Genomic DNA, 21531 nt, shown 5'->3' on the forward strand with positions numbered 1-21531 from the left:
TGCAGTCAGGAGATGGGAGAAAGTTGTAGAAAGTCAACCATCACTGCAGCCCTCCTCCAGTCGGGGCTTTATGGCAGAGTGGCCCGACGGAAGCCTCTCCTCAGTGTAAGACACATGAAAGCCCGCATGGAGTTTGCTAAAAAACACCTGAAGGACTCCAAGATGGTGAGAAATAAGATTCTCTGGTCTGATGAGACCAAAATAGAACTTTTTGGCCTTAATTCTAAGCGGTATGTGTGGAGAAAACCAGGCACTGCTCATCACCTGTCCAATACAGTCCCAACAGTGAAGCATGGTGGTGGCAGCATCATGCTGTGGGGGTGCTTTTCAGCTGCAGGGACAGGGCGACTGGTTGCAATCAAGGGAAAGATGAATGCGGCCAAGTACAGGGATATCCTGGACAAAAACCTTCTCCAGAGTGCTCTGGACCTCAGACTGGGCCGAAGGTTTACCTTCCAACAAGACAATGACCCTAAGCACACAGCTAAAATAACGAAGGAGTGGCTTCACAACAACTCTGTGACTTTTCTTGAATGGCCCAGCCAGAGCCCTGACTTAAACCCAATTGAGCATCTCTGGAGAGACCTAAAAATGGCTGTCCACCAACGTTTACCATCCAACCTGACAGAACTGGAGAGGATCTGCAAGGAGGAATGGCAGAGGATCCCCAAATCCAGGTGTGAAAGACTTGTTGCATCTTTCCCCAAAAGACTCCTGGCTGTATTAGATCAAAAGGGGGCTTCTACTAAATACTGAGCAAAGGGTCTGAATACTTAGGACCATGTGATATTTCAGTTTTTCTTTTTTAATAAATCTGCAACAATGTCAACAATTCTGTGTTTTTCTGTCAGTATGGGGTGCTATGTGTACATTCATGAGGAAGAAGAATGAACTTAAATGATTTTAGCAAATGGCTGCAATATAACAAAGGGTGAAAAATTTAAGGGGGTCTGAATACTTTCCGTACCCACTGTACATTATAATATAGTTTAAACTGAGATTAAAATATGGTTGATCTTCACATGTTGTTATATATTAAAGCAAATAACTTGAAAACTAATATTAAATAAACTGTATATAAAGCAAAATAAACGGCTGGTTCTACCCATTTATCCTTCACATCTGCCGATTGTTTGTACTCCCCGGAAGCATGCAGCAGCGCGATCTGTGCCCAATGTGTCCGGTACACTGCTTACACACTGTGATCGGTCATAGAGATCACGCGATACAAGGCTACTCACAGCAGCACTGTACCATGTGATAGCTGTGACCAATCACAGCTATCACAGTATTTCTCTATGGCTGCCGGAATGCAGCCAGGAAGAGTGGCAAAATTATTGCTTTTACAGCCATCATGGCTTTAACCACTTTACCATCGGAGGATTTTGCTGTCTTCCGTCCAGGCCACTTTTTGCGATTCGGCGCTGTGCGACTTCAACTGACAATTGCGCGGTCGTGCGACGCCGTACCCAAACGAAATTTACGTCCTTTTTTTCCCACAAACAGAGCTTTCTTTTGGTGGTATTTGATCACCTGTGCGATTTTTACTTTTTGCGCTATAAACAAAAAAAGAGCGTTTATTTTGAAAAAATAACAATATTTTTAACATTTTTTTATATGAAATTCCCCCCAAAAAAGATGTAAAAACCAATTTTTAAAAAAATTTTTGGCCAATTTGTTTTCTGCTACCTATGTTTGGTAAAAAAAATCGCAATAAGCGTATTTTGATTGGTTTGCGCAAAAGTTATTGCGTTTACTAACAAAGGGAAAGATTTCTGTCATTTTTGGTGTTTTTTTTTTTAACGCGTAATGGCGGCGATCTGCGATTTTTTTTGTGGGTCTGCGACATTGCGGCGGACAGATCGGACCCTTGACTGACATTTTTGACACTTTTGGGGTTACCAGTGACATTACTGCAGTAATCAGTGCTATATATATGCACTGTTACTGTAAAAATGACACTGGCAGGGAAGGGGTTAATTTTATTGGAGAGGGAGGGGTTAATGTATGCCTGGTGCTTACTGACGTGTAGGGGGGGAGGTGACTGAGTGAGTCATGGACAGATCGGATGTCCAGCTATGCTGAACAGTCCGATCTGTCACTCCCTGTCACTATGGAGATCCGCCAGCTGTGTTTACACACAGCGGGCGGATCTCCACACTAGATCCCCGGCGATCGGGGCAGAGCAGCGGCGATCGCCGCTGCTCCTCCCCTGGCCCGACTCCCGCTGTGAATGAAAACAGCGGGAGCGAGCCTCCGGCGGCGCGCAAGCGCCGCCCAGAAGGGGGAGTGTCTGACGACGTTAATACTACGTCGTCAGACGATAACTAACCACTTTGCCGCAGTACTATTACCGTACTCGGTCGGCAAGTGGTTAAAAGCAGTCACCATGTAAAGTGTCCCTGATTAGCGCCACACCGGTTAGGGTGTCCATGATCACCGCTACACCAGTTACGGAGTTCGTGATCACCATCGCACCAGTCCCAGTATTCCTGATCACCACCACATGCTCATATTTTCCCAAATAACTATCACTCACTCACAGTGTCACTAATCACCACCTCACCACTCACAGTGTAAGTGATCACCACCACTGCATCAGTCATATTGTCCCTGATCACCGCCTTACCAGTTACAGTTTCCCTGATCACTGCCACACCAGTCCCAGTGTCCCTTATCACTGCTACGCCACTCATATCGTCCCTAATCTCCACCACACCAGTTATTCACTTGCCTCCCAAGCCTATTTTGACAATTCTCATATATATGTAAAAATCAGCATTTTTTACTAGATAAATTCTTAGAACTCCCAAACATTATATATTTTCTGAAATGCAAGGCCTATGTGTTGAAAAAATGTTGGTTGTTGCAATTTATGTAACATGATATTTGCGCAGAAGTTTTTTAAACGCACATTTTTAAAAAAAAATACACTTTACTGAATTTTAGTGCACACAAAAACAATATAATACCCCATTGTTTGGTAAAATCTAAAAGATATTTTGCTGAGTAAATACATACCTAACATGCTTTAAAATTGTGTACGTCCATGGAATGGCCACAAATTGTGGTGTTTAAAAACCTCCATAGGCGATATAGGTTACCAGTTTAGCGATACACAGCATGTTTGAAGCTAGAATTGCTGCTCTCTCTCTGACATTTGTGGCGATACCTCACATGCGTGCTGCGATCGCCGTTTACATATGTGCACAGGACCAACATACACAATTGCATTTGCACATGAGGACAAAAGGCAATTTCATTTTTTCAAACTTGATTTATTTTATTTAGATTTATGTTGCACAACATCCCTTGTGATAGCAATAAACAAGACACCCCTCTTTATTGAGAGACCTGAGGTCTATTAGACCCCAAGTCTACTGTATCTTCTGCCCTCAAAAGCATCTAAACAAGCTGAGATCAGTCTGATCAAATACTTTCACAGTACCGGCTTATAAACAACAAACCGAAACCAGAAGTGACAATATGCTTGTCGCTTAGAGTTTCAAAGACCACAGTGAGGATCGAGGAACTTCCGTTCCTTCCTCATTTCTATGGTAAGACAGCATCCCGGGCTTTCTGGTGGAACAGGAGAGCCCGGGAAAGTACACCAAATTCCTCCATATGTAAAAGCGATCCAATTGCTATTTAGACATTCAGATTACTTTTCCATTATTTAACATCACCTGCTAAAAAAAAAAAAGATATCAGGGTCATGACTGCAGTTGCAGCCATGACCCTGGTAAAACCACTTAAACCAGAGAATGTACAGATATGTCCATATAGGAAAAGTGGCTTAAGTGTCCCTGACCACCACCACACCAGTCATATTGGGAACTCTTTTGTTCTTCCTTTCTTCAGCCTGTGCTCAAAGTAAAAAAACAGCAAAGTTGCATGAAAGTTGCATTTGCAGCAAGTCACAACGCAAAATCGCACTGAAAGTTCCACATCTTTGGGTCACAGCAGTGTGAACTGAGCCTTAATTTTAAAGCGTCTGAAATAACATAACGAATGAATCTGAATCTTCGAAAATAACTTCTGAAAATACAAATCAATTCGGAACAACGAATATACAAAGCGAATCTGAATATACAAAACAAATTCCAAAAGCTAATTATTTAGCCTAACGAATATGCTAAAACAAAATGATTAACAAATTAATCCGAAACTAAACACATTTTTTCGTCGTGGACATCTCTAGTTTTGACACAATTGGTTAATTTGTGTGATAAGATGTCTAATGCATAATCAGTCCAGACAGTGAAAAGGTCTAACACATATTGTTTTTCCATATTTAGAAGGAGTAGCAGAACGTGTTTTGGGGTGTAATTCTTAGTATGCCCATGCTGTGTGTGAAAAATTACTTGTCATTTTCTTTCTGCAGTTTCCAAAAACTTGTGGGAAAATAACAATTTCAAAAGACTAACTATGCCCTTCATAAAATACTTTGGCGTGCTTGCTTTCCAAAATAGGATAATTTTGTGGGTGTTTCCACTGTCTGGGTGCTCCAGTGCCTCCAAAAATGTGATAGGTAGTCAGGAAATTAGATGCGTAGTTGTAACAGTAGCACTATCACTTAAATCTTAACCGGGTTACTAGAATCTATAGACATACCAACCAGATTAGAGGAATCAAAAAAGGTTCTGATGTACACTGTGTGCATACAATTCCAGCAGTGGGCAAATGTATGTGTAGCGCTACCCCCGCAGGGGCCGCTGGTGAATGTGGTTGTCTCCCACCCTGCACAGTCAGGCACACAAATTTCTAGTCACTTAGAGACAAGAAGCATTCCTTGCAGCTTTGTTTGTTTTTTTTTATTTTTATTTAGGGGAATTGAACTTGAATGGGGAAGGGTGCATATGGGATTCCCATTTGATCAATGAAACTCTGTAGGGACTTGAACTATATACACTACAGTATATTGTGACAGGAAGTCAGGTAAATCTGTGGATGTAGTCACAGACAGGAGATACATTTCCACCTGGTTTAATAAATTCACCAATTACTATAGGGTGTGGGCTGCAGAGATAGCCAGCAGGAAGTTGAAAACCATGAGGAAATGAAGGCCTCTATAATTTGTCCAAAGGAAGTCTAAGGATTGCTGCCTCCTGACGCTGTGTGAGCTGGGAAGAGGAGGACAGTCAGATGTGTGCCTCCCGACGCCGTGTGGGCATGGGAGAAGGACTGCTGCCTCCTGACGCCGTGTGGGTAGAGGAGGAAAGTCAGATGTGTGCCTCCCGACAAGCTGTGTGAGCATGGGAGAAGACCTCCTGGAGCGATGTGCGCTAAGGAGGGTAAAAAGTGTGAAGACTTCTCAAGGTAAAGAAAATGAACTATTTCTATGTGGAAGAAATAAATGAACTGTTTGCTATGTGAAGAGACAAGCAAAGGGACACGTTCAATGTGAAGAGACAAACAAAGGAATGTGTTCTAGGTGAAGAGAAAAGCAAAGGGACATGTTCAATGTGAAGAGGAAAAGGGACATGTTCAATGGACATTTGTTGTGTGAAGAGATAAAACATGGACTATTGAGAGTCTGCTGTAGGATCAGCAAGTCTGCCCAACAGTAGGTTGGGGACAGACTTCATTAGATAGGTTCCTGTGTGTGAGAAGGTAGCCGCCCACAGTGGCAAGGATTTATTTTGTGTTTTATTTTTATTTCAATGTTTTTGAGGCTTGCACTTGTGTGAAGTAAACTGCAAGAATAAACCAAACTGTTGTTTGCAACCACTTCTTGGCTATCTCCCTGTGTAAACGCACCCCCCAAAGGGGTCGTCCACGCCCACCACCGAGCTAATCTCCCACAATATACATTCTCTCCTCTTCTACCTCCAGCACATACTTTCTTGCAGACTATCACTCCCTGGACCAGCTATCACAGGTTTCAAACTCAGCACAATCTCAGCTGGACGAATCTCAGCTTTCAGACTATTCTGGATAAATGTCCTTTGCAGGCAGGGACTGCAGACCCCTATGGTGTAGCAAACAAATGGAAGCGTTTAGTGCTAGCTGTCCTGTCTGTGGCTACTGCTCCCAGTACCACCTCTTCAGGCACTGCCAGCCCTCCTAACTGCAGCTGCCCCTTTCCACTGCTCATGCCATCACAGTCCTCCTCACTGGCTCTGCACCCATCCCAGACTGCTCTATCCCAGTCCTCTCAGGTGTGCCTCCCAGTCCTCCTGACAGTGTGTTCCTCACCAGCCCTTTTGCCCAGCTGTGTTCTCCCACTGTCCTCCTTGCTCCCATGCCTCCTGGACTCTGTGGGTTTGAAGAGGGTCCTGTCCACACCAAAGCCCAGGCTCAGGGTCACCCCTCCCCAGGCTGGGGAGCTCTCTCAAAGGCCACAACAGCCTAACACACCATCTCCACTCTCAACTTCCACCTGAACTCTCCTGCCCAGCTGAGCTGACCCAGAGTATTTGAGGAGGCCTGCCCCCTGCCAACCCATGTTGGGGATTGGTCAGGGTCCTCAGAAAACTCCGGCCAGCTTCTCCTGAAACCTTCCTTACTGCTTCTGAAACCTTCCAGGTTCCCAGATAGCAGGGGGAGTTTGTGCACTGTCCCTTTAAAAGTGTTAATCAATCATCAAAGGCTAAGCCGCTAAGTGGGAACCATCTCTGCTTTGGCTAGCCATGTGTGGATATGTGCGGATATGACATGTAGTTCAGCTCTCTACTTCCTTGCAGGCAGCTACTCTGGTCCCAACAACTTGGCAACTTGCGATTCCCAAAGACCAGGTTCCAGATCCTCACACAGGCCGCAGTCTCTCCACTTGGATCCTGAAGCTTCAGCAATTCTCTCTCTCTCTCAAATCAGTCTCTCAAGGCAGTTTCAGCAGACTCAGATGCAAGTCTGTCCCCTCTCCCTGATGTGGGGGGAACAGACGCAGCAACAGGTCCTCTTAACTCCTCTTTAATTGCTCTGGTCCATTAGCTCTCCCCAGGACTGCTCAGATCTCAATCAGTTTACCCAGGATAGACTGGGAAGCTCTCCTTCACTAGCAGCAAGTATTTGTAGGAACTGAAATCCAGTAGCCATAAGTCTCTATTAACAAGTATAACGCAGTGCTTCGTTCCTGGCCTATTGTAAAATGACGGAATTGTCATTCATAATGTGACAGCATTGAAAGCTGAAAATTGGCCTGGGCAGGAAGGAGATGAAAGTGCATGGTATTGAAGTGGTTAAGAACCACAACTCCCATGCAGCACAGCCAGTTTTCCTTCTCATCCTCCAATTGGCTCAGATTCTCCTGCCCCTCCGATCGGCTCAAGCTCTCTACCAGGAGGAAGGCTGAAAGGTGAAGGAGGAAAGGAACTTGTGGAATTCTCTACCACAAGAGGTGGTTTCTGCGGGAGGTATGGTGGCTTTCAAAAGACTCTTAGACGTACATCTCAAGGAGAAAAACATTCAGGGGTATGAGAGATGATTACGGCCACACACACCTACACAGGTTGAACTGGATGTAACTATGTAACTAGGGGGATTTCATACAAATTATCCCTATGAGTTGCAGTAAGACAGGGAAGAGAAGCTCACTGCAGCACTCAGCTACACATACACCAGTTCCTTCATATGCAAACCATGTGGCAATTTACATATAAATGAGCTGTGGAAACAGTGTACAGGGGCAGAGCCTGTACATATGACAGTGGGAGTAGGGTCTAAACTTGGGATAGATGTAACTTACAGAGATACAAGGTTGCTTCTCCTCCAGAGCCACAGCCCACATGGCCCAAGATGGCTATGAATGCAGCCCAACACAAAATTGTTGATTTTTGGGGGGAATTATTTGTAAAAATGTGTTTAAACTTAGCAAGCACACAAGGCCAAAGAAAGATTTGACAGTGTCTTTTTACTGGACTTCTATAGGTTTGATGTTCCCAAAGAAAAATCCCCCACTCTTCACATTCGTGCCTTATTCATGTCATTCGTTTTCGGCAGCACCTATATATGTCAGCAACTATTTTCAAGGATGAAGCACACAAAGGGCAAAATAAATTCAAAATATCTAATGAGCACCTTGAGATTTCATTGAGAATTGCTACTATATCCATCCAGATATTGATGCATTGGTTTATCAAAAACAGTGTCAAATATTGTACTAATTTATGTTGCCCTCTTTTAATTTTATATTAAAAAATATTTAAAAAACAAAGTTTTATTACTCAGACAGGTACACTATCTATTATCAGTGATCGTTAACTTGTGACCTGCCCAACTTTTTCTGCTCATCAGCTATCCTGTAGCTACCAATGTAGTCATATAGTAAGTAGGGAGGATTGATAATTATTATTATAATTATTATTGTTGAGGCAAGAGTTCACTAGCCGTTATGGAATGCGTTATGGAATCCTGCATCAACTCGGTTCAGGTAGATGACAGGATGCTTGTAGTATTTATGCAACAATAAGACACCTTCAGTCTATTGTTAGTGTTTTTTAAGTGTGGCTCAAGACAATTCCTCTCCTTGCAATGTGGCCCAGCAAGCTCAAATGGTTGGACACCCCTGCAGTAAAACAAAAGATATGCATTACTCTGGATATTGTGTTATTGCTTACTAAGGGGTACATCCCCTGGAACTTTCTTGTGCACTTCAGGGATGTGGGGACCCTAGCAGCAGACACAGGGTCGGAAAAGCCATGGGATCCTGGCAAAGCCAGGCCAGATAGCTTTTAGGGGCTCCTATAGGGGAAAGAGCGAGTGAAGGGCCATCTGCAAAGTGGAACCCCAGAATGCCCAATGTTAAAGGATTTGCAGAGGCCATTCGGCACCACCCACAGCCTAGTTCCACAGAGTTTAAATGCATGTGTGCTGCCCAGAACCCTAACATCAGTTTACCAGCATCTAAAAAGTTCAAAATTCTTAAAAACATCAGCCATACCCTAAAGAATTAAAATAAACTCATGCTGTAGAACTTCATCGAAATTATGATGTGAAAGTTACCACAATCAGTTTAAAGCAAAACCAAACTCTCTCAATCAACAGTAACAATTTATAATCCTTATGCTGCTAGCATTAGTAAATGGGTAGAAACGTATGTTATATTTTCTTGTTTTCATATTTTTTTTTTACATTTCTTTAGTTGCTTTATACATCCCAGGATTCTTCATGGACATTTTTTTTCATCTGGAGGAGGCAGGAGGGGATTTTTCACCTCAGCATTCCCTCCTGCCTACATCTCTGAGCTAAGGGCAGATGGATTCCAAGAATTAAATGCTACATGTGTCATCTGCCCTTACTTAAGATGGCCAAGGTTAGAATACCAGAGGGTTCAAAGTGATTTGTTAACAAAATAAAGTTCCTCCTTAAATATGTCTGCATTTATCTACCACTCTTGCATATAAGACATGGCATTAAAGTCACAATAGTTCAATGAACATTGTCTCGCTCAAAATAACATCCAAGAACACATGACATTTGGGCATATTTGCAGTTTGTAGAAACATGGCAAATAGCATTTTAGAAGTGCAACGAAGTAAAATTTGCTAATTTTGCATTTCTAATCTAACATAAACGTCCTGACTCCTGAACTATATATAAAATACACAAACTACAGAATCAATTGTGCCTCTGCAGTCCGATGATATTACTTTAAGCTGGGGGCACACTATAGTAAAAATTAAAAGAAAAAATTTGTACCAGGAGCGATCGTTTGAATTCGTATAGTGTGTACACAACTTTCGACATCCAATTTAGACTTTCCAAACAAACATTTCCAAAGGCACAAGCTCCAACATTTTTATTGTACATAAACAGCACTAATGATTTTAAATAATAAAAAAAAAACCTTTGTCATTTGAGAATTGTCATACAATTAGTATCCTTGGGTTTGACTCGCTGTGAAACATTGAGGAAAACCGGATGATCGTTCACCCGATTTTTTTATAGTGTGTACCCAGCTTTAATTGAATTTCATTGGTATGTAACTCACATAATTTAATGCAACACATTACGCATACATTGTAGATGCCAAGCCACCATATGAGTATTCTTTTCCATGTAAGCAGGTGTGACCACATCTGTATAGCTGCATAAAGGAGACTAGAACTAAGTGTAATTAAGTAACAAAGTTTTTTTGGGAGCACAAGTGACAAAACCATACAAAACCAAGTGACAGAACCATACAAAACTACATATGTATACAAGTAATAAGTAAGCAAAAGATAGTGAAACCTAGTGAAACACAACCTTACTAACTAACTTTATACAATCAGGGGGAGAGATCTGGTAGGACTGAGTCAGGTGGGAGGTGTACAGGAGAACATATGTAAGGGGTCAGGAAGGAGGCCAGGACAGGGATTAGGTACAAGGAGAAGAATTAGAGACAGCAGGATCATGATAACATGTATAAACAGTAGTAACAAGATGAACGGTTGAATGCAGCTGGGTCAGGGTGGCAGGTACAAGACATACTGGGTCAGGATAAGAGGTACAAATCCTGGGTCAGAAGCAGGCATATAAGACACAGAGAACAAACACTAAGACACTGGAAAAACCTAGAGGAGGAGCTAAATACATTTTTCAGCAGCTTACATCAGGTGTAGTCTAATTCCTGGGTCTGTCAGGTACTGAACGATACCTGCTGGACACTAGGACCATGGATGTTCCCAGACTCAGGTCAGGGAACCAAAGTGTCACCAGCAGGCTATCCAGTTCCTAACAGTGCCCTTTCCTCAGAATGGCTCGGCCTCTCAGACACAACTTTTCCCCTAAAACACCCATGGCTTCTCTCAGTCGTTGTAAAATCTATACTGTGGTCTTTTACATAAGGCGCCATAGACTGGACAGCACCTAGATTTTGCCAACCATCACCCCTGAGGTGCTTTTTGGCCATCAGTCAGAAACACATAACAGAAAATAATCAGAAAATCATCTTTTAGTGAAAAAAAAAAAAAAAACAGTAATATTGCAGAGTTGTCCAGTGTGATATGTTGTTCCTAAACCAAAATAATAATAATTGTGTACTGAATGCTATAACAATTCTTGTTTTTAACGTATCATGTGCCAATTGTTTGCAACATTATGACAAAAATGGTTAATGCAATGGACAAAGGGGGGGGGGGGGACAATATACGTTACAGAGTAATCCCAGAGCATTTGTCATTACAGCTAATCATTCCATTTCTATTAATTCTGTTAAAAGAAATTATTCTGAACAAATATCGAGTGAAATAAAGAACAAATTGCATTTAAAATTCATCAAGAGATTGACTATTGTTGTAGGAATGGGCATATTTCTACTGTCAATATGACATTTGCTCATCTTTAGAATACCCACTGACCACCTGACAGCTATAGTAGTGGTATCAAAGAAATGTCCCCCCTTCAGCTTGAACTCCATAAGGTACATGACAGGTAAATAGGACAAATAAAGAGGGTGAATCTCCCAACAGGGGGCATGGACAGCATTAAAAACCTGATAGGTGTTCTAATCCCTCTCCACTCTATACAAAACGAAAAAAAAAAGTTTTGCCTTTCGTTATAGTTTAGGAAACAGTGATAAAAAACATAAAAATATCTTAACTATACTTACTTTAGGCAGAACCTTCCCTTCCTTGCAATGGACACCACCAATGAATACCATGTTAGGCATTATAGGTCTTGGATACTCAAAAACAAAATCATATCTCAAGAGCCATACAGAGCTTCTACTTAGAAGTTGCACAGGGGTGATTTCCCTTTTGAGGATCTTTGATGCCAGCTGCACATATGGTTCATACGTTGGCCCACAATAATTTGGTTCAAGCACATTGACCATGACATTTTTCACACGTTCCATAAAGGTCATCTTGTCCCCATTCTTACTGAACACTCTTGGTACATAGGAATATGGAGTTTCACACTGTGCACTTACATAGTCATAAAAGCAGGGCAACCCTCTTAAGAAATTCACAGAGGGTATGTTAAGATGTTCTGCTAGTATCGTCCCGCACAGTAAAAATGGATCTGTAAGGACAACATCAAACTTTTCTTCCCGAAGTTCATGTATTAAGTCTTCATTGAGTAACATTCTCTCACATATGTTGTAGAACATCTTAAATGCAACCATCATGCTGTTGAGCATTGTAATAGCAGTCCCAGGAAAATAATTGGGAGCAGTAAAATGTTCACTGGCCATTTTCTGAAATATTGCATCAATCTCTTCATTGGTGTATGGGACAGGGAATGTCTTTATATTGTATAGTTCAGACCTTCTCATTGACAAGCTGCTTTCTGGCATGACCACCACAACATGATGGCCATTTTGACCCAGCTTTGCTACCAATGAACTCATGCTAAGCCAGTGACTGCCATCCATAGGAACAACAAGCAGCCTACCCCCATCGCCTTGACTAAAAGCACCCAAAAAGAACAAAAAGAAAGCAAATCTGTGTGGCAGCATCGCTAAAGATGATCGAACAAAAACAAAATGCTCTTTTTAATAGGTCATGTTGGTAACCTTGATAGCTTCCTTTTATCTTGTGGAGGAATTTGGAATTTTGTCAGGAAAAGTTGCTGGTTAACCTGCTGTTTAGTTTGTGACTTGTCAGTATTTAGATCTAAAATATCAAAAGCTAATCAAGTATAGGTCTAGGGCTAGAAATGATGAAACTAACCTACGGTGTTGCACAATGCAGAAATACTTAAAGCGGTATTAAAAACTTTAAGACCGGAGGATTTTCCTGCTACCGTCCAGGCCACTTTCTTCAACTTGGCACTGCACAAATTTAACGGACAATTGCGCGGTCGTGCGACGATGTACCCAAAAAAACCCTAAACCCTGAACCCTAAAAAAAGAGCGATAATTTTGAAAAAAAAAAAAACAATGTTTTTCACATTCTGATATATAACATTCCCCCCAAAAAATTTACAAATCAAAATGTTTTAACATTTTAGGCCAATTTGTTTTCTGCTACATATTTTTGGTAAAAAAATCACATTAAGCTTATTTTGATTGGCTTGCGCAAAAGTTAACGCGTTTACTAACTACGGGAAAGATTTGTCATTTTTATTGTTTATTTTTTTTTACTAGTAATGGCGGCGATCTACAATTTTCTTTGCAGGACAGCGACATTGCGGCAGACAGATCGGACCCCTAACTGACATTTTTGACAATTTTGGGGGGACCAGTGACATTACTACTGTAATCAGTGCTATAAATATTCACTGTTACTATATTAATGACACTGGCAGGGAAGGGGTTAACACTGTTGGTGATCAAGGGGTTAAATGTGTGCCTCATGCTTACTGACGTGTGTGGGGGGAGGGGGTTGTGTGACACAGACACAGATCGCAGGTTCAGCTATGCTGAATCCTGTGATCTGTCCCTGCCTGGGCGGATTTACTCAGTCTTTCCCCGATGATCAGGGAAGAGCAGCGGTGATCACCGCCTCTCCTCCCCTGGCCCGACTCCCGCTGTGTCTAAACATAGCGGGAGCAAGCCTCCGCCGAGAAAGGGAGATATCTGGCGACGTAGGTCTTCGTCGCCAAACCCAGCCGAACCGCTCTGCTGCAGTAGCAGCAACGTGAGCGGTTGGCAAGTGGTTAAACCCCAAAACTAAAATGTAATATATTGCAGCATACCAAGGTATAGTATATATTTACATAGTTACATTGGTCCAGTGTTCTATTATTGGATGAAGTCAAGAGGCGGGGTGGTGACATCACACTCTCCACCTTATCCAATCAGATAACGCTTTGCATTTATTCAGAAAAATGCAAAGAATTTTCTGAGTGGCGTCCATGCTGAGCAGTCCACCTCCTGTGTTCACAATACCTCAGGCTGGCCAGCACAGGACTTTGAAGCAAGTGGAGATCGTGCGTGTAGAAGTGTCTGTGTATACTTCAGTGATTTCCAGCTTCCAGGGAAAATGGCCAGAACTGGCAGTTTTGTCAGTCTGGGAAGATGGTAGTGTTAGATGCACTAACAGATTTTGATGGACTTGACAAACAAATTAAAGCTAAGCTTCAGCTAGCACTTTTAATGAAGTTACATCAATAGTTTTTTCCTTCTGGGATAAAGGTCTTACATAATTAAAGCTGACCTTTGTAAAAATCTCTGTCAGTGTTAAATGGTTTGTCCCAACCCTGACCCTTGAACTGCCACTTTTGCTGCACAATTTGCTTTTTTAAAAGAAATTGAAAAATAACTAAAAATTAAAAAAGAAAACAAATTCAACCACCACATCTAAAAATCGGTAAGCTGCAACATATTATGCTTTTGTTTTTGGGTTAACCAATTGCTGACCGCAAGATGTATATACACATTGCAGTTTGCAAGTGGTGCACCAGGACTATGGCTGAAGAAATCAACCATAACCCCAGTCCCATTTTTTCATCAGACGGCTGGCTTTCTCATGCAACAGGTCTGAGCGGCTCATAAACCGATGTAATTGTTTCCGAAGTGGAGGGAGGGGACGTCCCCCTCTCCCACTGCTGGACGGTGTTTCTCTGGTCCTTTTGTCCTTAGTAAATCAAAGCCTTAACCTGCAGCCTGTTTCAGTGTCTCCCTGTAAACTACCAGTCTGCTTCCTGCTCCCTGTCCCCATGCAATTATGCCTGCTTCTAGTAATTCATATGTGTTTTTGTGCACTACCAGTGTGTCGGTGTGTTTCTATGCACTCATGCCAGCTTGGGCTGTACCACCTACTGATTTGTGATCCCAGCCTCTCAGCACTGCAAGGGACTGTTACCATTATCTGAACCCTTAGTCCCCAGTTGCTGTCTATTCTAGTGAGTCAGAGGGCCACAACCTGGAAATCATCTGCAGTAAAACTCATTGCAACTTCAGGATCTCTGGTAAAGACAAGGCAGCCCCCTTTTAATCTGCTTTTCAGTCCTTCTAATGGCTCTCATCTTGGATGTATGTGCAGGCAGTCTAGGTGCCTCCACTGGTGCCAACAGGTATTCTGCCTATCCTAGAATCCTTGTGCACTCCAACTCAATCCATCAGACCTCCTTGTACATCCCATCATTCCTCTGTTCTAATGATTTCCAGCATCCCAGGTGCTACAAGATTCTCCTGCCATACCTGCAAGTCCAGCGTCTGTGCTTTTCCAGATCTTTGTCTTCAGTGCTTCTCTGGACCCAGTCAGCTGTAGCCTGTATGGGTGTACTCTCTTTAGGCACACCACCATGGCGCCATCAAGCGTGCATACTGCACAGAGGGTCCACAATCCCCAGCCATATGTGACACCAACTTTTACACATGTAGCACACCCCCGTGAGGACTGCTGATTAACTTGGATCCCCCCACTCTCCTGCACAGCCAAGCACATCATATCTTCACAAGCACCCAGAGACAGAGAACAGTCTGTGACTTTTTTTTTGTTATTTATTGAGGGTTAATAACTTGGATTGTGATATGATGTTATGGGATGCCCTCTTGACTTCCGCAAAACCTTCAGCAACAACTTCAGGGATATCTTCCTATATACAGTCCTCCTGCACAGCGCATGCTTGCTCCAGCTGAATCACTTTGGTTTATCTGAAAGGCTCCCAGTCAGATTAGCAATAGCCATTTAAAGGCAGGAACTCATAGCCCCTTTTTCTTTTGTGTAGCACAGTGTAATAAAACAGCTTCTTCCTCTGAGGCTACTGATTCCAGCACCACTACTTCAGGCATGACCAGCCCACCTGGCTGAAGCTGCCCCTTTCACTAGCCTTCCAGGCTAACTCTCCACACCAGCCCACCCGGTGGACTCAGGAGATCTCTAAGGAGAAGGCTAAAGACTTAAGTACACCTCTATCTTCAAGGAGGACTGGCTACTTTTGGCAGTCTCCCCCCTTTGTAGGTCCCCACAGTGTTGATCTACTCACTCTGGCATCTCTTGTGCTTCTGGGAAGGGCCTTCTCCCGTGTGTTATGGCAGGATCCTTCCAGCACCCAAGCCCCAGGCCAAAGCAAGGCACTTCCCCCAGACGAGGGGGTACCCCTAAGGGCCACCAACAGCTTCCTCAATACTGTATCTCCATCTTCCACCTGACTGCCTCTGCTGGCGTGGCCAGTGTCTATTTATGGAGTGGTCTCAGCCCCCTGCCAGCCTACCTCTGAGGATTGGCTGAGGCTCCATAAATATCCAAGGTAGCTCCTACTAACCTCCACCCACTAATTCTAGAAGATGCTCCAACCTTCCACACCAGGGGGAGGCACCAGAGAGCTGCCAGGTTGAGTCACCCAGCCCTGAACATTAGTAAACCCTGATCCAGATTCCATAGCTCAGGCTTAGACCTGAGCTAAACTATCTTTTTCCTACTGTAACTTCTAGCACACACTAGAGTGTGCTACACACAAACCAGTTCATTCAGTAAATTGGCCTAAACTAGTTCACTCCAGGCACAGCAGATTGGTTAGTGGGGCCTCAATTGCCCAGTCACCCAGTGGGATTCACTGGAGGTTCTGCTTATAACATTGTAATGGTAATGGAAATAGTACTAACATAAAATAAACATAATAAAAATGTATAATACTACCTCATAATATCTAATATCAGTGACCACCCAGCATTATGGAAGTTTTTTTTTTATGTGAAACATGTGGCCTCTGATGACATCATTTGTTATGAAACGGGTAGAGTGGAGCATAGCACGCTGACGTCATCATGCCCAACGGCGTGATAACAATCATCCATCTGAATGCATTCTGCAGTTGCATAAACCTTTAGGTGCAATTCGGGGCAGTGCACTGCGATTAAATGCTGCATGTCTGCATTTTATTGCAGCGTGCTGCAGTACAGCGCTAGGCTGCATTGCAGTGTGAATGGGACACAAAGGGAACAATTGTTTCTTGTGTGTCCCTTCGATGACAGAAGATTTACCATGCTGTAAAATGTCTGTCACCGCACATATTGTGAATTGGCCCTTATGGTTCATGGCTAAGGGATGTATTTTCATTTGACAGCTACACTATATTTTCAAAAGTATTGGGACGCCTGTCTTTACACACACATGAACTTTAATGGCAACCCAGTCTTAGTCCGTAGGGTTCAATATTGAGTTGGCCAACCCTTTGCAGCTGTACAAGCTATAACTCTTTTGGGAATGTTGTCCACAAGGTTTAGGAGTGTGTCTATGGGGATGTTTGACCATTTTTCCATAAGCGGATTTGTGAGGTCCGGCAATGATCTTAGACAAGAAGGCCTGGCTCACAGTCTCCGCTCTAATTCATCCCAAAGGTGTTTTATCGGGTTGAGGTTAGGACTCTGTGCAGGCCAGTCAAGTTCATCCACCCCAAACTTGCTCATCCATGTCTTTATGGACATTTATGGAAGAATGGTCAAACATTCCTATAGACTCACTCCTAAACTTTGTGGACAGCCTTCCCAGAAGAGTTGAAGCTGTTATAGCGGCAAAGGGTGGTCCAACTCAATTTTGAACCCTACGGACTAAGACTGGGATACCATTAAAGTTCATGTGCATGTAAAGGCTGGCGTCTGAATACTTTTGAAAATATAGTGTATGTCCAGAAAGAAGGCGGGGTTCCTATGTGCTACCATGAATAATCGCAATCTAAATAAATTAAATGGTAATGAGTGTAGCAGCTGCTCACATCTACTAAATGTGTCCCCACATGAAGTCACGTGTGTGGTGACGCAACGCATCGGGAGGAGTTTGGGTGAAGCTAATCCACTGCATTCTCATGGAATAAAAGCCACTGCATCCTCATGGAATAAAAGGCAGCTCCAGCTGCACAAACACACCACTCATTCATACTATATGGGCCAAAGAACCCATGTAAATGAACCCTTATATTTTTATTTTATATTTTTTACAAGTTTTAAATGCGTTTTTTTTTTTTTTTTTTTTTACAACACTATTTGGTGGGGCTTTGGTTGTCTCACTTTTGAGACAGAGAAAAGATTCGGGACATGGATCCCCAATTCTTTTCTCTGTAGCCTCATCTGCACTGCAGATAAATGAACAGGAGATGCTCCACACTCTACGCTCTTCATCTACAAAGGCTTCCTGTTCATTGACAAGCTAATGCATAGTAAACAATGTTTACTATGCTTAAGTTAAAAATACAGTGAATGGTCACTACTGATCAATGACTGTGTTCATTCAGAAAAGAAAGGGCCCAGTAAATATGACATATTTACCGGCCCCATTTAGCTTTCCATCCTAAAATGATCTCCTGTGTCCCCTAGCAGCCTGTAGGAGGGAGAGGAGGAGGGGCCTAGGGAGGGGGATCTTGGACAGGAATGGTTGATCCGTGCAGCGGGAGGTGATTTACTGGAAACAATCTCCTGTATTTCCCCTCCTGCAGCAGCTGAAAGCCACCAGGAGGGAGAGGAGAAGTTTGTCGGCTGTTGAACTGATGAGGCCCATATAACTGGGGCAGTGGTTTCCCCTTATCAGTGGGGCCCTGAGTATGCCCCAGTGGCGTAGCGTGGAGGGGGCTGTCCGACAGTAAAATCCAACTCCCCAGCCACTTGCTGGGAATTTAGTTTTTTAAAATTATGTATCAGGTGCAGCGCCACCAACAATTAAATCACAGTGTTAATTATTTGAAAATAAAGTCCCACATGTCCAAAATAAATCTGTGCGTGAATATGAAAAAATCTGGTGTGACCACTCCAGTAACTATAGGTGCAGTATTCAAAATCATGTCCACGTAACTGTCCACCACCACCTGTCCCCTTGGACCACTTGATAAAGTCCTATTGGATGAAAGAGATGCAATACTGCAATGCTTACAGAGGGATTTCCATGTATGTTTAATGGCGCACATGCTGCTGTCGTGACAGCCATTATTTCTGGTGAGTTCACGCTTCATCAGAGGGTGGTGGACAGTTACTTGGACATGGTTTTGAATACTTCACCTGTACTTACTGGAGTAGTCACACTAGATTTTTCATATTCACACACAGATTTACAAGCCCGATTGCAAAAAAGTTGGGACACTGTGCAAGTTGTGAATAAAAACAGAATGCAACGATGTGGAAGTTTCAAATTTCAATATTTTATTCAGAATACAACATAGATGACATATCAAATTTTTAAACTGAGAAAATGTATAATTTTAAGGGAAAAATAAGTTGATTTTAAATTTCATGGCATCAACACATCTCAAAAAAGTTGGGACAATGCCATGTTTACCACTGTGTGGCATCCCCTCTTCTTTTTATAACAGTCTGCAAACGTCTGGGGACTGAGGAGACAAGTTGCTCAAGTTTAGGAATAGGAATGTTGTCCCATTCTTGTCTAATACAGGCTTCTAGTTGCTCAACTTTCTTAGGTCTTCTTTTTCGCATCTTCCTCTTTATGATGCATCAAATGTTTTCTATGGATGAAAGATCTGGACTGCAGGCTGGCCATTTAAGTACCCAGATCTTCTACGCAGCCATGATGTTGTAATTGATGCAGGATGTGGTCTGGCATTGTCATGTTGGAAAATGCAAGGTCTTCCCTGAAATAGACGACATCTGGATGGGAGCATATGTTGTTCTAGAACTTGGATATATCTTTAAGCATTGATGTAGCCTTTCCAGATGTGTAAGCTGCCCATGCCACATGCACTCATGCAACCCCATACCATCAGAGATGCAGGCTTCTGAACTGAGCGCTGATAACAACTTGTGTTGTGCTTGTTCTCTTTAGTCCGGATGACATGGCGTCCTAGTTTTCCAAAAAGAACTCCAAATTTTGATTTGTCTGACCACAGAACAGTTTTCCATTTTGCCACAGTTCCTTTTTAAATGAGCCTTGACCCAGAGAAAACGCCTGCACTTCTGGATCATGTTTAGATATGGCTTCTTTTTTGGCCTATAGAGTTTTAGCCGGCAACGGCTAATGGCACGGTGGATTGTGTTCACCGACAATGTTTTCTGGAAGTATTCCTTAGCCCATGTTGTGATTTCCATTACAGTAGCATTCCTGTAAGTGATGCAGTGCCGTCTAAGGACCCGAAGATCACGGGCATCCAGTATGGTTTTCCGGCCTTGACCCTTACGCACAGAGATTGTTTTAGATTCTCTGAATCTTTGGATGATATTATGCACTGTAGATGATGATAACTTCAAACTCTTTGTAATTTTTCTCTGAGAAACTCCTTTCTGGTATTACTCCACTATTTTTTGCCGCAGCATTGGGGGAATTGGTGATCCTTTGCCCATCTTGACTTCTGAGAGACACTGCCACTCCGAGAGGCTCTTTTATACCCAATCATGTTGCCAATTGTTCCTTATATGTGCATTTATCTTTTCCAGCCTCTTATTGCTACCTGTCCCAACTTTTTTGGAATGTGTAGCTCTCATGAAATCCACAATGAGCCAATATTTGGCATGACATTTAAAAATGTCTCACTTTTAACATTTGATATGTTATCTATATTATATTGTGAATAAAAACAAAGTTTATGAGATTTGTAAATTAGTCCATTCCTTTTTTACTCACAATTTGTACAGTGTCCCAACTTTTTTGGAATTGGGTTGTATTTTGGACATTGTGGGACTATATTTTCAAATCATTAACACTGTGATTTAATTGTCACTTTATATTTGCTGGTGCTGCACCTGATACAGGAGCTTATTTAAGGTCCGCTATACTGCCTTTAGTGCTAGCTACCTCTTACTTTTATTGTTTAAGCACAGCGCAGATTTTGTTACTTATTTAGATTTTTAAAATCCCTGTCCCCCCAGCGGGCAAACTAAAACCTCCACACTGAACCTGGTAGGAGAGAGGGCCCCGACCTCCTCTGCATGCTTGGATCTATTCTCCCTGCTTTCTCATTGACAGCAAATAAAAAGCAGGTAAACTAAAACCTCCACGCTGCGCCTGGTAGTAGAGAGGGCGAAGCGTGGAGGTTTTAGCTTACCTGCTGTTTAGCTGCTTTCAGCGAGAAAGCAGGAAGAACGGATCCAAGTATGCAGAGGAGGGAGGAGCAGTGGGTGGATCCTGTTCCTGAGTGTGTGCAGGCAGTGAGCACCACGTTGTGTGTCAGACCGGGGCTGCCGTGAAAGAGGAGGTTAGGGTGCAGGAAGCTCCCCGCTTGTTGCTGCGGCCGCCACCACTGCCAGAAATTAATTTGAAGATATTCTCCTGCCTGCACAAGACACAGCTAACCCTCATGTCCCTAGTACTGCAGGACTGATGAGATGTGGGGGGATTGTGTGTGTGATAGGGGAGGGGGGAATCTGGGGGGTGTGATCAGATTGGAGGGATCTGGTGGGATATATGGAGGGTGACCAGAGTGGAGGGATCTGGGGGAATATGGAGGTGTGATCAGAGTTGAAGGATGGGGGGATCTGGGGGTGTGGTCAGAGTGGAGGGATCTGGTGGGGGATCTGGGGGGTGTGGTGAGAGTTAAGGTATGGAGGTTAATAAGAGAGAAGGGATGGGGGGATCTGGGTGTGTGATCAGAGTGGAGGGATATGGGGGTGGGTTCTGGGGGGTGTAATCAGAGTGGAAGGATCTGGTGGGGTATCTGGAGGTGTTATCAGAGTGGAGGGATCTGTGGGGATCTGTAGGTGTGATCAGAGTTGAGGGATGGGGGGATCTGGGGGTGTGGTCAGAGTGGAGGGATCTGGTGGGGGATCTGGGGGGTGTGGTGAGA

At 43.1% G+C, this 21531-nt stretch overlaps 1 protein-coding gene across 1 annotated transcript in view; it reads right to left on the bottom strand.

Moving 5' to 3' along the window:
- LOC309557982 (UDP-glucuronosyltransferase 1A1-like) overlaps positions 1-12427 on the bottom strand; it is a 166241-nt gene extending 153814 nt beyond the window's left edge. The window contains exon 1 of the mRNA XM_082260889.1: positions 11534-12427. Coding sequence (XP_082117015.1) covers positions 11534-12382 — 849 coding nt within the window. The 5' untranslated portion in view covers positions 12383-12427. The remainder of the gene's footprint in view (positions 1-11533) is intronic.
- Between the last annotated feature and the right edge of the window lie 9104 nt (positions 12428-21531).

The sequence above is a fragment of the Pelophylax lessonae genome (assembly GCF_965119305.1).
Source record: "Pelophylax lessonae genome assembly, chromosome: 6".
In the NCBI taxonomy this organism is placed as follows: domain Eukaryota; kingdom Metazoa; phylum Chordata; class Amphibia; order Anura; family Ranidae; genus Pelophylax; species Pelophylax lessonae.